General features: G+C 39.8%; 1 protein-coding gene across 4 annotated transcripts in view; it reads right to left on the bottom strand.

Annotated features, from left to right (window-relative positions):
* Positions 1-4,338: 4,338 nt before the first annotated feature.
* LOC124131539 (insulin gene enhancer protein ISL-1-like) overlaps positions 4,339-19,280 on the bottom strand; it is an 84,920-nt gene continuing 69,978 nt past the window's right edge. For 2 of the 4 annotated variants that reach the window (XM_046494852.2, XM_046494850.2), the window contains exons 4-6: positions 16,171-16,448; positions 6,561-6,770; positions 4,339-5,233 (exon numbers count right to left, since the gene is read on the bottom strand). In XM_046494852.2, the coding sequence (XP_046350808.1) occupies positions 5,066-5,233; positions 6,561-6,770; positions 16,171-16,448 (656 nt within the window). In that variant the 3' untranslated portion in view covers positions 4,339-5,065. Of the gene's footprint in view, positions 5,234-6,446; positions 6,771-16,170; positions 16,449-19,280 lie in introns of all 4 variants that reach the window. The other 2 variants (XM_046494851.2, XM_046494853.2) reach the window with 2 other exon arrangements.

Genomic DNA, 19,280 nt, shown 5'->3' on the forward strand with positions numbered 1-19,280 from the left:
TGAATATGAAACGTTAATGTACATAGCTACAAATTAAGATCAAATTATGAAAAAGCCCATGAAGTTTTATGTTTTAACGAAAGGTAAATCTTGGAAAATGTCGGAATCATATGTGCATTTAACGAAGTATTCAATTACTTCTAAACCAAAGATGCTATAACAAGCCACACGTCGTGTCTTATCGTGGACGGGAGAGCCAGATATAAAATCTCCTTTTTCAAAGCTGTTTTTTACTGTATTGTTTATGTTTGTGTGTTACACACATTTACCAGTAACAAAACAAGCTGTTAAAACGTGTGATAGATATTAAAGCTTGATAAATAGATCGTCACACTTATCAAACAAATGTGCGAAATTTGAGATAATTTGTAATTCAAAATCAGTGCCAGTGAGTTTGTTTACAGGTCACGTTGCTGTACATATGGAACCCTCCCAACAGGAAGTGTTTGGAATTTTCACACCGAAAAAAAAGTGAAAAAGAAAATCAGACGGAAAATATCAGTTCAACTTTAATGTTTCCGGCTCTATATTTCTCAAATATTTGATAAAACTTCCTAAATAAACTCATGGTTGGAAGATATTCTTGGTGTTAATGCTTGTCCTAGTCCTGCACCATGACCGTGGAATATATTTATTTTATGAAAAAAAGATAAATCTAGAAACGCATACAAAAGCAAGTCTAGCCAGCTCGAGCTAGCTCTATTCCACATCAGCATAGGGATTTATTTTGATTTTTAGAGTCAAGAAGGATATGGTGTAATATAAGATTTCAGAGACTAAATGTTAGTCTATGGTTGTCCGTTTTACCCCAATGTAACACACCTCGATCAGAAGATTTTAAACGTGACCAGTTTAAAACATGGTTTATATTGATATTTAAACAGATTTTACTGTCCAGGCTTAAATGACCCGTGCCATATGACGGGAGAACTGGGTTTTATAGGAGGAGGGGAATCAAAAGGAATAGGGAAGGGAAATAATATTCACAGAACATACTTTTTGGAGGTACTATCAGAAGCGGTGCATTCAGTTCATCTTGGTATAGTAATGTTCCCCCATATATACAAAATGGTACTCAGCACAATATAGGAAAAGCTAAAACTTATGAAGTGTAATTTTGTCAAAGATTTTTATCGGAAACAAATATTACGATCTATTCTCATACAAATTGTGAATGGAGGAAAAAAATTGACATTGCGAGTTCTGAAGAGTTCAAAAGCATGTTTTGGTTGTTGAATCATCGGAACTCATCAATATTGTAGGTTGCATATTACGTATAACTGAAATTTCTATTCTGGTATGGAATACACTCAAAGTTCAAAGTGTCAATGGTTTATTTTCTTCAATCTCACATTGAAGAACAAATCTGTTATGCGCTTAAGGTTTCTGCGCATGTAAAATTCTTGGAAATCAAATGAAGCGTGCCATGTGTTGCCAGTCTGGAACTCCCATATTCATGCCTTGGACCTCCCAAAGTTCTAACAGAGAGTCCCCTGGCCTGGAAAGTAGATAGCCCCGGGACTTAACCATATTTTTGTGGTTATTGTGTTCTGTTGTCACCATCATATTTCACGTTGTTACAAAATACATTAAATATCATACTCTTAACTGCTATTGAGTTGCAGTTCTATCAAGTTCCCACGGTAAGAGAACTAGAGATGTTAGTGTAAAGACAATGATAGCTGTCTTTCAGTGTCAGCAGAACATCAGAAATAGACTACAGAACTCCCTGAGAGAAGTACAAGACGGTCGTCTAGAGTCGGGCCTCCAAAGAGATCGCTCCCTTCCTTTCATTGCCACCCCGAAGGCTGTGGGACATTTTAATGAAAGCGGTTATAAAAGTCGATATTCCTTCCCGATTCACTGCATTGTCTCTGCACAGATCAATATTGATGTAACCCTAAGCTTCTCTAGATTTTGACGGACTTTTTATTCTAGATACAGAAATCGATGATGTTATGAGCCATGAGACAACGTTGCGAGATGTCACTGACAACGCAGCTAAGATGACAGACGCAAAGGCAATCGCTCAATTCAGGTAAAAGCCATCGAAATCGATTTTCGACCGATCAGCTCCTACAGTCCGCATGTATCATTGCCTCGAAGGCGTAAAACAAACATATCATTTTGGTGTGTTTATCCCATGATTTATTGGCGTGCTGACATTCAACGATTCCATTTTATAGCTCATGACTGACTTTAACTACACACGCCTTTACAAGCTACGCCTTTTTCTCTGAAAAAATATTTCCAGATGAACCATTTCGGTTTTGTAAAATGATTTTAAGAACTTTAACTTTGAAGGCATAAACCCGCTCTGTTTGTATGCATCAGCCAATTTCAAAGAAATATAGAATTCCCGATACGGTGTTTGTGGTTTTGAAGCAGCTGAGATGACTCTATTTACAGAAAATAAGTAGGTAGGTCAGACGTTGAATAACGTTATCGATTGCTTTGTTAGATATTTTTGAACAATGAAACGAGTCAGTAACGACTAAATAAATATCAACTCGAACAATACATAAAAAAAGAAAATTAATTTGAAAGGTTAATACAAGGAATGAATTAAGTATTTTTACTTTCTTTGAAAAGAACGTCTATACGTTTTTTGGTATTAGAAAATCTAAAAGTAATAATTTCATTATTTTTGTGTAAATAATAAACTGATGTATTCATTATATTGACACAAAGTCGTTCACCATGCGTGGGCGATTAGCTCTAGTTCTCCATGAATGATCCCAAATTGGTAGAATCATTTGAATAGTGAATTCGATAATGTCTTACTTCAAACCCTGTAAACTAAAAATAAGATAAAACTGAATTAATTGCTTAGCCACTAGAACAGATGGGAACTGCAAGATTCGGGTGGATTATGTGGTAACATGTATGATTATATATATATATATATATATATATATATATATATATATATATATATATATATATATATATATATATATATATATATATATATTGTTTCTCTGAAACTCCACATGTAACTTTCACTGCAACTCTAGTGTGCAACATGTAACTTGTAATTTCACTGCAACTCTAGTGTGCTACATGTAACTTGTAATTTTAGCTACATGTTCATCGAAACACTAAATCGGTGCCGGTGTCGACGTTCTTAGTGCTAAGCGGTTTGTTTCTGTAGTTTGTACCGAGGGGGTCGTTACATGGAAGGAATTATCCAAAGAATCCATGTGAGCAGGAAAGACCGCAGTAAATTAACTGATAGAATAGAGCGGCAGATTATTGTAAAACAGACATAACTCTTGACTGCGGCTTCATGATTGCAGGTTACTGACAGGGATGGCTGGGATTGGTTGTATTATTGATTCATAAATTTATAAAAAAAAAAAAAAAAAAAATTTTGTTGTGTCGCATGTGCATATAGACATAACAAGTCCTGTGTAAGCTATATAGTCATTAGATCATATCTTCATACATTAATCCTATCTATATATATATGTATGTATATATGTGTATATGTATATGTATATACACACGTATATAAGAGTCAAGAAGTAGCTTTGAAAAGTCCTTACATAGACAGAATAAAACTACTTATCAATAAAAAAGTGTCGTATCGATGTTCTTCCAACTTCTAAATACCTATCAAAGACATAAAAGAATAGCTATATATCACAAAAGAGGACGAATTATTTATAAGTTCCACAGTTAAGTGAGTTTAATGAGTTACGGCAACAAATTATTCTATTCGTTTAAGAAATGTGTTACATGCCCGAGCTGCACTCGTGACTTGATATTTGAGGATTGACACGTTTATCTCTGCTCACGATGTCTATTCTCATACGCTGTGTAGCGAAGGGTGTTAGTATATTTGTATTGACATGGCATGTATTGCAGACAATAAATGAGTTCGAGATACCCGTTTACTATAATAATACAGAACTCCTGATGTGACGAAGTCGGACAAATCGTATGGTCTGTCATAACGTACCATATAGTAGAAGAAGTGTTATGTAGCGTTGTTTCGGATGTAACGAACGAATTTTGCAGATCCATTGAAGTTCGTTACATCAGGAGTTGGTTGTCATATCATCCTTTCTATCGTTGACATGATTCCCTTGTCATGCATGCACGTCGACGTACACAAACCGGACGTAAACTAATTGTTTGCACTGATACTCTGGGTGAGTGAGTTTGGTTTTACGCCGCTTTTGCAATATTCCAGCAATATCACGGCAGGGGACACCAGAAATGGGCTTCACACATTGTACCCATGTCGGGAATCGACGCTTTAACCACTAGGCTACCCGACCGCCCCTCTGATAGTCTGAAAGTCAGCTGCAGAATAGCATAAAGGAAAAATAGTCACATTTGTACACATTTTATTGCATAATTTAAATTATGTTTTTCAAGAAATAGGGATGATTGAGTGAGATACACTAGAGGACGCCATTTTGATTGCACGCTCTGCACGTGCTGATGAGAGAGATGACAGCACGACATGGAGAAGACAAGATCACATAGCTACTCTGTGGTGTAAACGATGCACAGACGTGTTGTCGTACCCCTCCCCCCAATAAGGGGTGGGTGGGGTATAGTTCGGAGCCACGCGCTCAGTTCGTGCAAAAATAACAATAAGAAGCACAGCACGAGAATGACACAAACCACTGTCTATTTACATAGTTCATAATTTCATTTGTCCTATATATATCCACATTTTTCACAACGAGTCAACACAACATTCGTGGTCCGGACTCCTGATCCGGTTGGTAACAACACCTACACAGTAGGCTAACACAGATACGCGTCCCGTGTAAAACCCGGACCGATGCCGGTCCTCCACTTCCTGGTTTTGACTTGGAGTCGGGCTCACTATGACTCTCGTACGTCCACACTGCACACAGGTAAGCCCAGTTTACACTAAGACTGAGGACCAGCCGGTGGGACGTTGATAGGCGTGTTCCTTGTGCGCGTCGGAGCCCTGAACGGAATATGGGTCTCCTGCCCCCAGCAGAGTGGCAGTGAGGTACTAGGTTGATTGAGTAAGTTTTCCGGGGCGGCGTCACTCCCAGACGCCGCCGACGGGATACCGTCACTGACTGAGCGGACTCGAGAGTTCTGACGGTGTTCGGGGAAAGTCGGAACTAACGGAGTTGGGCATGTCGTCGTGGTGGAGGTAGGAGACGTGCATGAGGGGGTCGCTCTGTGGGGACGCTCCCCCTGCCCCGCAGTGGGCTTCCATGTTGTCGAACGTTGACATCTGGAACGCAACGACGTCGACATTAATACAACGTCACGACTACATACGTATACGCCGTTTCATCACCACAATGATATCATTACAGTTTAACTTTTTAATCGGCGAATGGTTGATCTTTGGAATAGTCCGGATAAAAGAGTGTCCGGATTAATTACATATGCATCAAACGTTATCCATTAATAAAATCACATATTGTATATTGTGAACACACCGCACTGGGAAATTTTACATACTGTTTTATGTCAGTTTATTAGACAATTTTAATAAATATGAATAAGACTCATCTATGCATAAATAAGCAAAGCAGTGTTGTCTATAAAGCAAAACAAACATATCTTAAATGATATAAAATAATAATCAATAAAGCATCACTATATGAAAACTAACGGTCTATCTCAGGACACAGGGCAACTAAAAAGGGCGTGCTATAACAGAAGGGTTCAAACCCAGGTGATAAGGTGAGAGAGAGCTGACAGACTTTGGGGACTTTCGATATCAAACAGTATGGTGTTCCGATTGTATGACGATTCGCTGGTATATTATATCTTTGATTCTTTTGTGTTTTACATCTGGATTCTATTAGGAACTATTCGCTCCTATAAGTCGTTTTGAATCCGATCGAATGACAATGCTAAAAATAACCGTCCAATCAAATTTCATGTGCGAGAGACATTCTGTGGAAAGTAACTGATTGGACAGATGGAGATGGTGACGATGCTGTGGTGCCGAATGGATACAGGGTATAGATCATAATATAATAAAGCTATTATACACTAGATAATGGCTTTATACCATGGCAGTGTATCGCCAGGACAACTGATTACACTTGCCATTACGAAATCTTTGTTATTGGTTCATATTATTTGTGTTATATAGTTCCAGTTAACTAACGTGTTGATAGAAACGGTTCCCCAAAGCCCCTCCCCTCCTCCCTGTGCGTGCAATATAAGCTTGACACATCAAGGGACGGCAGCCACAACACCTTTCTTGTGATATGTACGACGACTGGGTTAATAAATAATGTGAAGGCTTTCCAGGTTAGGTGATAAGTGAACTGAGAAGTAAAAACAAATTCAGGGTGTATTTTTTAAAGATCGCGCGAGAAAAAGGATTAAGAAGGGGGTTGTACAAAGAGGGTCAAGAGGGGTGACGAGCTCAGTCACGACACAAGAAAGGCGTAGTGGGTTAGCGCCTGGAGTGATGGAGAGATTACCGTTAGTAAGAGATGGGAGCATCTGATTGGCTAGAAGCAGCCACGTGACTAGCCCTGGTCCTCGAGATATACAACCGTATCATCCTCATCAGGAGGGGCCAAGAAACTGCTCACCAGTTGTTGGAAGGGGGGATGGTGGTGGTCGATGTCTCCCTGCATGGCGAACTCACTCAGGGCTTTCCAAGGAGTTTGGTAACTCTGGACCTCTACTGGGCTAGCCTGGATTCCAGGCCCCTCATGACGTACAGGGCTGGATGCCACCATGGGGACTCCCTGCAGGGGGCGCTGCAAGCCGTTTCCGTTCTGCAACAGATGAAAGAAAGGCTGTGGTCACATAAAGACCGCATCTGGACACAAATGAAAGTCTGACTAAGCAAATGGCACGTGTGGATGTATGAGATGAGATTGTGCTCGTTTTATATACATTAGCATTAATGAAGCCTGATTCATGTCTCGATACGAGAACTCCTGTTCTGTGTAATCGCCGTCAGCGTATAGACAGTCTCTATGATTGCTGAACGAATTGGAATATTCCAACAGTGTGATTTGCGGCAGTGTACGGTTCATGAAACAGAAATTCCATTATTGAGTAAAGAAACAGAATATTTTCCAGTAGCTTTAACACCGTTAAATCAAGACTGAGGCGATGATATTTTCAGTTGAATAACAACCCAAGAATTGAAAATAAACTCCGATTATGAGAATATTCAAGAAGTACAAACAAAGACCTGGGGAATGATAAAAGCGTGAGATTGCGACCGTTTACTATAGAAACTGGCCAAACAGTGGGACTACACACACCATTGTTATAAGCCTATACACCGCCGTCTCGACTGATCAATCGGGTCCTAAAGTTTATTTACCCGTGAGAAATTGACATGGAATCGATGGAACCAGATTTAGAAAAATCTATACTGAACAAAGGGACCTAAACACCCTCCGAGAACTAAAAACCGCGCCAGTGCACGTCATTGTTGTACATAGCGCATGCACGTGGCTTCCCGCTTTACTCGCTCTTTGATGGCCATTCTGACAGGTGAAACATACCATGGATGATAAGATGACAGGGTGACAACGCGCGGACCTAGCAGGAAACAACCTCACATTGCGCGGACGTCAGAGAGGACACATTATCGATACGTTTCTGCATTGGACCTACTTGAATATTGTGAACAGTCACAAAGAGTTTAACTGATAGCAGCATATCTTTCAACACCAATTAAATAATCTAGGCGTAGTCATTGACAAAGTATGCTATTACCACATTGATCAAACGATCTAGATGTTATTAATTCAATTGCTTACACAAATGTTAAATGAAATGGAACTTGTCTAATTTGCGCACTTCTTTGAAAGACACATTATACAAAAAGGATATTACATATTTCAACTGTTTTCATGAGGGTCATAGGTGAATAAATAAATAAATAAATAAATAAATAAATAAATAAATGACATGACTGGGGCTTCTGCTTAGATGTAGAAGTACATGTTTTGAGGAAATAGAGCGATAAAAACATTGATATAGTGCAATAATGGATTTCTTATCAGACATCGCTTTTTCTGGAAACCATGTGGAAAATAAAGGTAAAGCTAATAATTATTTTAGTATCGACAGATGTGGCGATTGCTGGCGTTTAGTTACAGGTGTGACATTGATGAATCGGGTATCTTGCGGGAGGAGGGGAGCTTTTCACTTTTATTGCACACCAGTCTCTAACGGTTGCATATCAGTATTCATCGACAATAGCAATGCGCCGGCAAACAGTGAGATAGTTTTAAGATTATGAAAGATAATACGTTAGACGATATCGCAGATCCCGATGCTAAGATACAGGTTCACCGAATCTCCGAGGACCTTTATGATAATCACCATACAAATCACACCAAGATACTTTAACATAACTCCACTGTGAAAGGCGAGTTGTTAAATTATGCATTATTTATTCTGAACTAGCTTTTTTTGATAGCCTTGATATAGAACGTGGCTTTAACACACCCAGTGTATACGTAAAAACAATGTACCTTTAAATCCTCCGATTATCCAAACACTAAATGCAATGTTTATCCAGTTTTGTACTGACGGACAGTTAAAAAACACGAATATTCCACAGAACGAACACTTGCATACCATATAATGTACAAAGGCTACAAAATTCTTAAAAATCGATATTTTTTTTTTTTAAAAGATCAAAGATGTTGGCCGTTTGAGATAAGGTGGTCTCGTGCACCCGATGCACGTGCATGAACGTGCAGTTAGCGCGAGAAGCACGTGAGGGGGACAGGCCACAGCACATTTGGTGAGGGACTTCTTGGAGTGACGCCAGATGAGACCGGGGTTTAAAATGACCGTGGGACGGGGTAATTGCTCCGATGATAATAGGGTGTGGACCGCCCGGGGGGTGGGGATCGAGCGGTCCGGGCAACCGGGGAGACATGATTGTGGATGGAAATCCTCACACAGAGAATACTGTGACGTTATGGTGGAACCATGGATAGAATGAGCTTCCCCTGGTCCAGTGAGAGTATCATGTAGCGACTTAATAAGACTGTAATTTCTTCAATAATGATTGTGCTAATTTCATAGATGCGCCCCTCTGTTTAAACGGCAGTTTCTGTGCAGGCTCGGTCACGACTTTGCTATGCTTGAAAGCAAACATCTGCTCCTAGGCTGTAGTCCCCATAACGACAGATTTTTCAAACAATACCCGGGCTCCGAATACACCAACCCAGTTCTCTTTGTCTCAGTTCATTCGAGAAAATTAGCAATAGTTATTATTTCTTTGCCTGTTAACGAGAGAATTGAGTTGATCTTTATTGAAAACATATAAAGAATCTAAAATAATAAAATAAATAAACAAATAAACAAACAAATAAATAAATAAATAAATAAATAAATAAATAAATAAATAAATAAATAAATAAATAAATAACAGATATCAACATTCCGTAATTGCAACTAAATATAAATTTATTTTACTACATTTGCATTCTTCCAGAAGAGCTTTCACTAAAATAGCTGCGTTAAACGGTATTGTTAGTGTAAATGCACGTGTTCCATAATGCAACTGAATAAACATCACGTGCTATGTTGAATTAATAACCTTTAAGAGATGGTGTTAACTCCCGAATTAAAAATCTTGACAAATATTGACATAAACGTCTAGATATTCAACATGTCAAAAGTATTGATAGTTTCTCTATAGTCGACGCTCGCAATAAACTGTTTTATATGCGTTTATAAAAAAAATCCTTCCTTGTAAATGGGTGCCCAATCATATTATTAATTCAGCGATTTAAGTCTATTAGCGCCATTACATCTAACGTTATGATTACTACGAAGCAAATAAATATAATTGTAATTATATACATTATTTAAAGTTTTGTAATATAACATCCCATTTAGCGTTACATCAAGGGAAAATATCACAGCGTTGAAAAGCATAATAATTGTTACTAGCCGACTTGATTTACGTAACATATTGTTTGTGTCGAGAGAAAAGGCATTTGAATATTTTGAATGGCTGTTGGGTTTGATGTCGTTATATCTCCATCTAGACAACAAAACAGTTTGAATAGCGATTACTACCACAATGAATATTTCGAGAAGCGGATATGGATGGAATATGTAGAATATTAATAAAGACTTGATCATCGCCTGCAAAGCGTTTCTATGGGGGAAAAAGTCATTCAGACCAGGTTAATCCGAACGAATGGGTGTGCTCTTTGTGATCCTGACTAATCCATGATGTTGTATCTTCCATGTGAAGCTAGGACAATACAATGCCTCAACAATTTGCTTTTAATTACGAATGTTAAAGAAGCAATCCAATAAGACCATTCCTTAATTTCCTGATATAGCGGAACGGAAAGGTCGCTTCGGAGTTAGCAATGCCGTATCGAGGAGGAAATTGAACGGCTCAGCTCGCTAATCAGTGAAACAAATTTACATCAAATTAACCCGCCATGAATTTTTTTTACCAAAGGCTGCATTCAGTGTTAAACTCCAGCAGTAATCAGCGGTAGAGCTGCGATCATTACGACTTGAAGTTTCTAAGGCGCGCGCCAGATATTTACTGTCCAAAGAGTCCATTGTCAGGGCGTTGTTCGCCAAGAAAATCGCAATGGGGAGATTTCGAACCAGCTTTGTGATTTAATTAAACGAATATAATAGAAAGATAGCTCAAAGAACAGCTTGACTTCTAGAACAGACAAATTCAGAATAAAAAAATGTTAAAAACTAAGAATTTGGGTTATGTACCAATCAGCCGTTACGACCAGCAAAGGTTGACGGAGATAAAAAGAAACCATTGCCATCCAGCTTAAGTTGAAAATTAATCATAATATAAATTCTACCGGTCAGTGAAATAAAATTGAAATGATATGAATATAATTAATAACTATATTTCAAAAGATAAAGGTAATTATGTAGATTTTTACTTTGAAATAAAGATTACTCAAATAAACACGAATTATTGGCGTATTGGATGACAGCGTAGATTAACGGTAATGTATTTTTTATGCTGTGCCATTGCTTAAAGCCTGGCTCATCGTCTAAAGTCGCCTCAGTGAGTATCAATCTTTAATGTCAATGGTGCTGATTCATGACATTAGTGTCAGGACGCTCACGTGGTCAGTCCACGACACAACTAGCCACTTAAACCTGGCCCATATAATCCAACACCTACGCATATGATGGAGGGTATAACCTCACATGCAATATTCCTATATATTTCTTTTCATATATTTTCGCTGAGATAACTTCACCATGCCCGAAAATTGTAACGATTTCTGAATAATTGTTTTCAACCAAAGTCGATATTAATTATGACGGGAGGATGATATCAGTTAAAATAACATTTAATGTAGCACTACGCCCATTGTAACTTTTATAAGTAAAATAAAACAATTCTGACAATACCCATTCACAGTAGTGAATAAGAAATGTATTCACTGGAGAATGTTTATGTAATAATCTTAATGTACATCATTCTCCCTACTACACGCTCCTCGCAATATATCAATAATTTATACCACGAAAATAATATCTGGAAAAATGCACCGCAAGTAGAAAGTCACATAAAAACCTTCATTGTGGTGGACTGACTAATGATATATTCATTAAGATATTCCAACAAAACAAGAAAAAAAACCCACACACAAAACATAAAAAACAAAATGGGCGTAAAATGTACTGTTCAATAAATTTAAATCCCAAATATGTAAGAAGATATATAGATTATTATTTTTTATCAGTGCCTTAATTTCACAGAGGGTGGGACCTAATGAGTGTGTAATACTACGTAAAGAGGAAATACCGTTAAAAATCACAAATTACACATAAAATATCAGATAAGTATGTGATATTATTACGATGGTTATTAAGGGATCGGGAGTCAACACGTCGCCTTGGTGTGGACCGAACCCGGTGTGTGTTGCGAGTAAGGTGTAGATGGTAGTATGTAGGGGGGGAGGCTCAATGTTCTCAACAAACCTGGGGGTGATACACCGGGTTATCCAAGTGCGAGAGGGCAGAAAGTCACCCTATCTAAACATGGCCATATTGTTGGTAAGCGGCAATGCACCGAAATGGCTCCACAATATACACAGTATTTGTTTGCAGAGGTTTCAAATTTAAATCTCAAAAAGTTAGTCGTCAGAATAAATACTGTAGAAATGAGAGAAATAGCTCTCTAACCATATACATCTGTCTGCATATAGCAATTTACACTAGTTGAATAGGGGGATATTCCAGTGTCGTTATACCTCTACCACTGATATGAATTCTACCGCAATATGACACCACCACCCACAAACCCTGCATACTCTATTGGTGTTTTCTGAGGAATACCATTTCAACTGTATCGAAATTGTTTTAATTACATCGCACTGTAAACGAAGTATAGATATATTCTTCAAAGAAAGGCCCATCACACAATCCAGTGTCCTCATCAACACTTGAATCAATTGACAGAGAACATACCGATGTCGCCTGAGATCAGAATATGACTTAAAAGTTGGAAATGGTCTACCATTAACATTCCATGCCATTATGGAGTCGACGAAGGTGTTGTCCTGATGCAATAACCGCTGTGTAATAGAGTGCGATTGGTCTTTCATTAAAGTGGAGCTTCTTAAGTCGACAACTGCCACAAAGGAGTGCTAGAGTTCTGCTACATTAAACACGACAATTGTGCTCTGTTGGCCTGGGGTACGGTGATGGGAACCCAACTGTTAAGTGGACAGCGAAAATTAGACGAAACTTAATTACCGCAAGAATATCAGCAATAACCTTGCAAATATTGTTCTTCAATTGTTTCTATGATTTTATCAGTTGCCTCGGGATGTCTCGCGTGTCTACGCGTGATTTTGACGCGCTCTCGACTGGACCGCGAGTTGGCGGTAATTAGCAGATACGCAACGTTGACTTTGACATAATCAGAGCGAGTGTTTCTGGGAGGTTGTGATCGGAGAATAGTGCTCATCACGACATAGCGTCTTGTTGTGAAACAGGATTCTTTCTCGCGAAAATTGACAGAAAATTTGATAAGATTGGCAAGAGCAGAAGCGGCACGCGATGTTTCGAATTGAAGGCTATTTCGCGTGAACAGCAGCACACACTTCTGCACGAAAACCGGTCTTTGACTTGGAACTTGACAAGAACCAATCTAGATTTAATACGAAGAATTATCAGAACAATTGAAAGAACCGTACCATGTGCCTGGGGGCGACGTAGAATTAATATAAACCTCCAATCTTGAGTCGGTATTTTCAATTTGTTTGCTAAACTAATTTCAGCTAATATCATCGACTACACCAAATTAGCTATATCTAATTCCATGGCAAAACCTTCTATTTGCGCTTGGTCGTGAAAACCAGGGATTTTGTCTGATAATGTGACGTTTGATGATACGATGCACCGGAAGTGAGCAGTCCTTCAATGCAACCCACAATTCCACGCGAAATGAGCTAGAATCAAACATTATTTTATATCTGCGGCACTTCAGTCCAGCATCGCCGCTTCATAACCAACATATGCTATATTGACAGTAGTAATTACTGGGCCTCGCACAATGGAGGCTGCGTGAAGGGGGTTATTTGCAACCACGTGCATCCGCGAAAATTACCAAACGGTGGAAAAGTTGTAATTTGGGTAAATTACGCGCAGTTTGGCGTTCAGCTTGGTAGTTTTGAGTTAAGGAGAGAAGGAAATGAGAGAGAAAAATTGTTTGAGATTGAAGGCGGTGTTCTCTCGCTAGCCGAGATACTCTGATGGCCGCGTGAGACGGTGATTATGACGAGTATGAGAACATTCGGGCCAACAAGTTGAGAAAGGTGGTGTAATTTGAGCCACTTTTCCAGTTAAAACGTGCTGAGTTTGTGATCAGGCTTTCAAGGCAGATACTCTTCAGTCACAATATAACCTTTACGAATCTGTATCTGAATCTGATCTGAAGCAGTTGGTTTTTCCACTCCAGTATAGATCCAACACAAGATGGAACACTGTTTCAGTTCTATTGAAGTATCGGGAATTATCGGTATGTTTTATCATACTAAATGGTGAGATACATGTCTGATAACACTCGGCTAATATTCCTTTCCGCGCAGACTGATAATACAAGAGCCCAACCCTCAATTTCCCGTCTCCCACCCCCGGGACGAGGGAGGGGGGTTAGGCAGGATGGTCCGTCCTTCATCCCCCCTGCATAGCCAGACATACTCACAGACACACTTCTTATAATCATTTTCAGAAACAAAAAAAGACAGTCATTTTTCAGATATTTTCCTCCCCGGCGTCGGAGCAGGGAGGAAGCTCCCCCAATGCGTCTGCGATAGGAAACAACTGGGGGTAGATAACTGGCTTGGCACTTCTGGGAATACAACATGGAAAACCGCCCCCTTTTGCTCTACACGTGTAAAGGATTCCAAGAAAAATGTTGTGACACGCTACACGAGAGAGTTAATTTTGTTATGAAGAGGTGAAATAAAAAATCAAGAATGTGCGAATTCTGAATGCATGAAGAATGTTTACGCGTAGCAATATCCTGAATTATAACGGTAAACAATAAGAAGTTGAAAGTCTGTTTTACGTTAGGGTTTTAAACTGTTGGGCAGCGACTGTCATATGTATATAACGAATTAACATACTACGTATACCCGTTTCTAAATGCATAATGTATCAACTCCATTTCGACGTGTTAATACCATTTACATTAGGTGATTTAAGAAGGCTCAATCCCCATCCCCAAGCAGGGTATTTAGCCAAGGGTTTGCCTCGCCACGGAACCAATAAAATATCAAACATTTATGAAAAGATAAAGAAACAGACTTAAATAGCTATTGACATTTAGAAACAGCCCCTATCAAAATATCAAACTTTTCCATAAATTATTGAAATAAAGAGGTTTTTAATCGCTGTTTGGGAAGCGATATCAGATGACTGAACACTGTGTTATGCGTGGCTCCATGGCTGCTCGGTTTGTATGTTCGAACTGATTAAAGGATTACCACGCTTACATTTTTAAACAGATTTGCATTGAACTGCATTTGATTTATTTTAACTGAGATTGGGGATCAACCATAAAAAGCGCATTAAAACTCAAAGGCATGTATGTTACCTGTATTGTACTCCGGTATAAGTGTCAGTTATAAAATTGATCTTTGCGGAGAGATTATCTCGTGCACGATCCTGTTGTACTATTGAGTAACGCGTAAAAGAAAGAAATCAGTGCTCACTCTAGTTTCGTAACCTCTCAATTCATTTGAAAATCGTTAAACCAACGTGTTTGTACTTGGTCCTCGGGTCTTTCATCAGGAAAAGACACTATGCACCTAAAAGACCCCGGAGAATTCGCCATTAACCATATTGATAGTTCTAGCGGAGACTAACGTACCGTGCAGGGTGAGCGATCAGTTTGACACATCGCTTCCACCGGCAGAACAGCCACATGGAATCGTCCTCAAAATGTGCTGCCTGTTCGTTCACAAGAGCCGCAATAAAGCTACATTTGCGTATAGGTGTATTTGAGATTATTCTGGGAGGACCAGAGTTGTACTAACTCTGTGGGTGGTATCGCTTATTCCAGTATTCAGTTTGTTTGTGTTTTAAAGCCAGTTAACATATTTCCGGTCATATTACGACGATTTGTAAATAACCTTGAACATACAAACAAGTGATCGATATCATGAGCAACGTCCTACGGGGTACGATGCCATTCAAGCAATCAAGTCATCGGGCCTGCCCCCCCCCCCCCCCCCCCCCCCCCCTGTGCTTCTAATAAATTACCATTCCCAGAAGCCGTATGTGTGCAATCATCGATGGTCGTCATGCCTCACACTAAGCGAACATACAATCCATTTGAACTGGCATTTGGTTCCTCAATCTAATCAACATCCAATGTCCACCTAACCTTTGGGGACATCGCCCTTCCCCAGATCAAGCTAGTGGCTTATCAACACTTGTAAAGCATAAACACTCGAAGCAGTTGTTATTTAAGTGCCAGCCATTATATTCTGATGCAGATTATATTTTTGAAGTATTTTCTGTGAAATTATTTTTTTCACAAATACCCAAGCACCCCAACCGCTCCCCCTGGAGTATATAAGGACCGACCCTAAATATCAACACTGTATTTACTACCGTAACCTTGATTTCAATAATTTCCCTACACATCCACACGTGAGCACCCGGTACCCCATCCCCACAGCATCCCAGTCGCCTTACCTTGTCCTGTTGCTGCTGAATCTGCTTCATGAGGATGCTTCTCTTCTTGTCCTTACATCTCTTGTTCTGGAACCACACCCTGATGACCCGGGGGGATAGGCCGGTCATCTCCACCAGCTGTTCCTTCATGAGGGCGTCAGGCCTGGGGTTCGCGTTATAGCATGTCCGTAACGTATGTAACTGTTTCTCATTTAACACCGTCCTCACCCGTGTGGTCTTGTGATCTGACTTATGACCACCCCGACCCGCCTTGGTTCCGCCTGCCTGCTCTGCTCGACCTGGGGGTGGGAACATTTGTGTCAGATATGATAATGAAATGCTTATGTATCACAAAATAACGGTAAATGTGATAAACCAGCCTTCTCTTTTTGGGGGGTCCTATTCTACAGTGTGGGGCGTTGGGGTAGCCTTGTGGTTAAAGCGTTTGCTCGTCACGCTGAAAACCCGGGTTCGATTCCCCACATGGGTACAAAGTGTGAAGCCCATTTGTCTAGTCCCCCGCCGTGATAATGCTGGAAGTCACTAGAGTGTCTGAAAGCTAAGGAACACTTGTAGTGGGACACCAGTGGTCACCCATCGCTTTTCATGGATTCAAACCCGTGTCTCAAAACCACACTGGTAAAAATACCACTGGGCTAACACGATCTAAAACATCCTAACGGGGCAGTTGGCTGCATCCTATATCCACAATAGGCTGAACCTTACAGCTATTTCAGTGATCTTGTCATACTACTTGATCCACAACACCTTCCGGTTACAACAAACTGAAAATTGTTTGTCCGACATTTTTTCGAAAAACACTATTTTGGGGTGAGTTATCGATAAAGTTAAATGACATTTGTTTCGTGGGAAACTCCCAAAATAGTCATGGTCAGTGTCGCATTTAGTCAATACAGTCTAAAATGATAACACCCCATAAGACTTTTGCTTTTTCATTTAAATATAAATCTCAGAGAGGATTTCGCAATTTTGATTAAAAATGCAACGAAAGTTGCCTTACCATCTTGGCTTTACCTAGATATTGAACACAATGTAAAGCTGTCATTTCAAGGTCGACATGGGACACGTGTCCTTGTGAGAGTGACATGTGAATCACATGCCTCTATTACACAAACAAACAATGCCAAAACACGGAAATGAACGATTAATGCCCGCGTTAATTACATTGATATGTACCTCCTTACAGTTAATTAGATTCATAGGAAATACGTCAAGCGTCTATTGATCTGAACAAGGTTGAGTGAGTGAGTGAGTGTGTGAGAGAGGTTTAACGTCGCGTTTTGTCTTCTCTCTTATTGTGTTCTATCCTACAGTGCATGTACTTTCGTACATTAACATAGACGCGTATGAGTGAGTGAGTGAGTATTGTTTTACGCCGCTTTTAGCAATATTCCAGCAATATCAAGACGGGGAACACCAGAAATGGGCTTCAAACATTGTACCCATGTGGGAATCGAACCCGGGTTTTCAATGTGACGAGCAAACGCTTTAACCACTGGGCTACCCCACCGTATCAGAGTAAGGACTACCAGCACCAGGCCTTAATCCTGGCGACCATGTATTTGTCAGGTACTGTTCCCCCTGCACAATGTTATTCACAATCCTTATCTACAAATCAAGGGGCGTTCGTCCCCCATGACGCAGTGGGTATGTTGTACACGACAGTACATGCTTCAACCAGCAGTGTGATGGACGTCATCTGCCCGGTCCCCTTCTGTACCACTTAATCAGATTTTAAAAACTTAAGTAAGATTTTGTCAAGTCTGTTTGAGGCCTTGTCTAATATTTATCATTACGTGTATTTCGCCGTGTGTCTGCATTGCACGTAGCGTATGTCGTTATACCTAAACGAGGGGGTTACAAGGTAGCGTATTTCGTTATACCTAGGGGGTGTACAAGGTAGCGTATTTCGTTATACCTATATGATGGGTGTATACAATGACGCGTATTTCGTTATACCAACACGAGGGTGTTACAAGGTAGCGTATTTCGTAATACCTAGGGGGTGTACAAGGTAGCGTATTTGGTTATACCTATATGATGGGTGTATACAATGTAGCGTATTTCGTTATACCAACACGAGGGGGTTACAAGGTAGCGTATTTCGTTATACCTAGGGGGTGTACAAGGTAGCGTATTTCGTTATACCAATATGATGGGTGTATACAATGTATCGTATTTCGTTATATATATATGATGTCGGTATACAAGGTAGCATATTTCGGTACACATCGCACATGTGGAATTCGATCGTGATGAGTAGATGCACTTGAAAGAAGATGACCCATTAATCATAGACACTTTTCGTCCGGGTAACGATTACAGATTGTGGACCATGGACACAGAGTAACTTCCCTTCTTATATTTAGACTTCCCTAACAAGACTTGTCCGGAAGACGGGTTCCCGGACCAACAGTGTCCGAAATATCGAGGTTTCATTGTATAAAGGTATTTGATCACACAAATACACATGCAACCTGAGAGGATTCAACATGAAAGGTAGGCTGTTTCTGCAAGCTAGTTTTATTATTAAACCTGTAGCGATGTTTTTGGATGTCAGTTCTTGGTTGCCAGGAATGTAGATGATCTTGATTTGAACGTTACGAGTACATCGCAGCCTACTGCGCGGAGGACAGAATTGATGGATAGCTGGGCTGATAAGATGAACGAGTGACTTTGTTGGGCAAACTACGCCATCTAGCGACGGTATGACGGCGGGGCCCTGATTACCTACCCTTACCATCCCTGTTGTTTAAACCCAGGAACTCAGTGAGACCGGCTTTGCGTAACAATACAATCTGCTGTGGGGTGTTTTGCGCAGTTTCTGTGATTATTGTATCTTTTTGATAAATATACAGAGTCGGAAGAATCGGAGAAATCTGGAGGAGAACAGAGGAAGCCGTGTTATTGTTTGTGTCGGAGCGGTCCGCTTCCTCATCCGAACACATCCTGAGTTTGATAACTTTAGAAACCGGACACGATTAAATCCGATTTAATCTCAAATTGGGAAGATCAGGTTCGATGAGGAGGCTTTTGTTTTATTTATTGGTGTATGAAAATAAACCAGCATGTAATAAAAGTAGCATGTTTGCCGAAATGATTCAATGATG

Source organism: Haliotis rufescens, unplaced genomic scaffold, assembly GCF_023055435.1.
Source record: "Haliotis rufescens isolate VD_foot unplaced genomic scaffold, xgHalRufe1.0.p SCAF_1, whole genome shotgun sequence".
Classification (NCBI taxonomy): domain Eukaryota; kingdom Metazoa; phylum Mollusca; class Gastropoda; order Lepetellida; family Haliotidae; genus Haliotis; species Haliotis rufescens.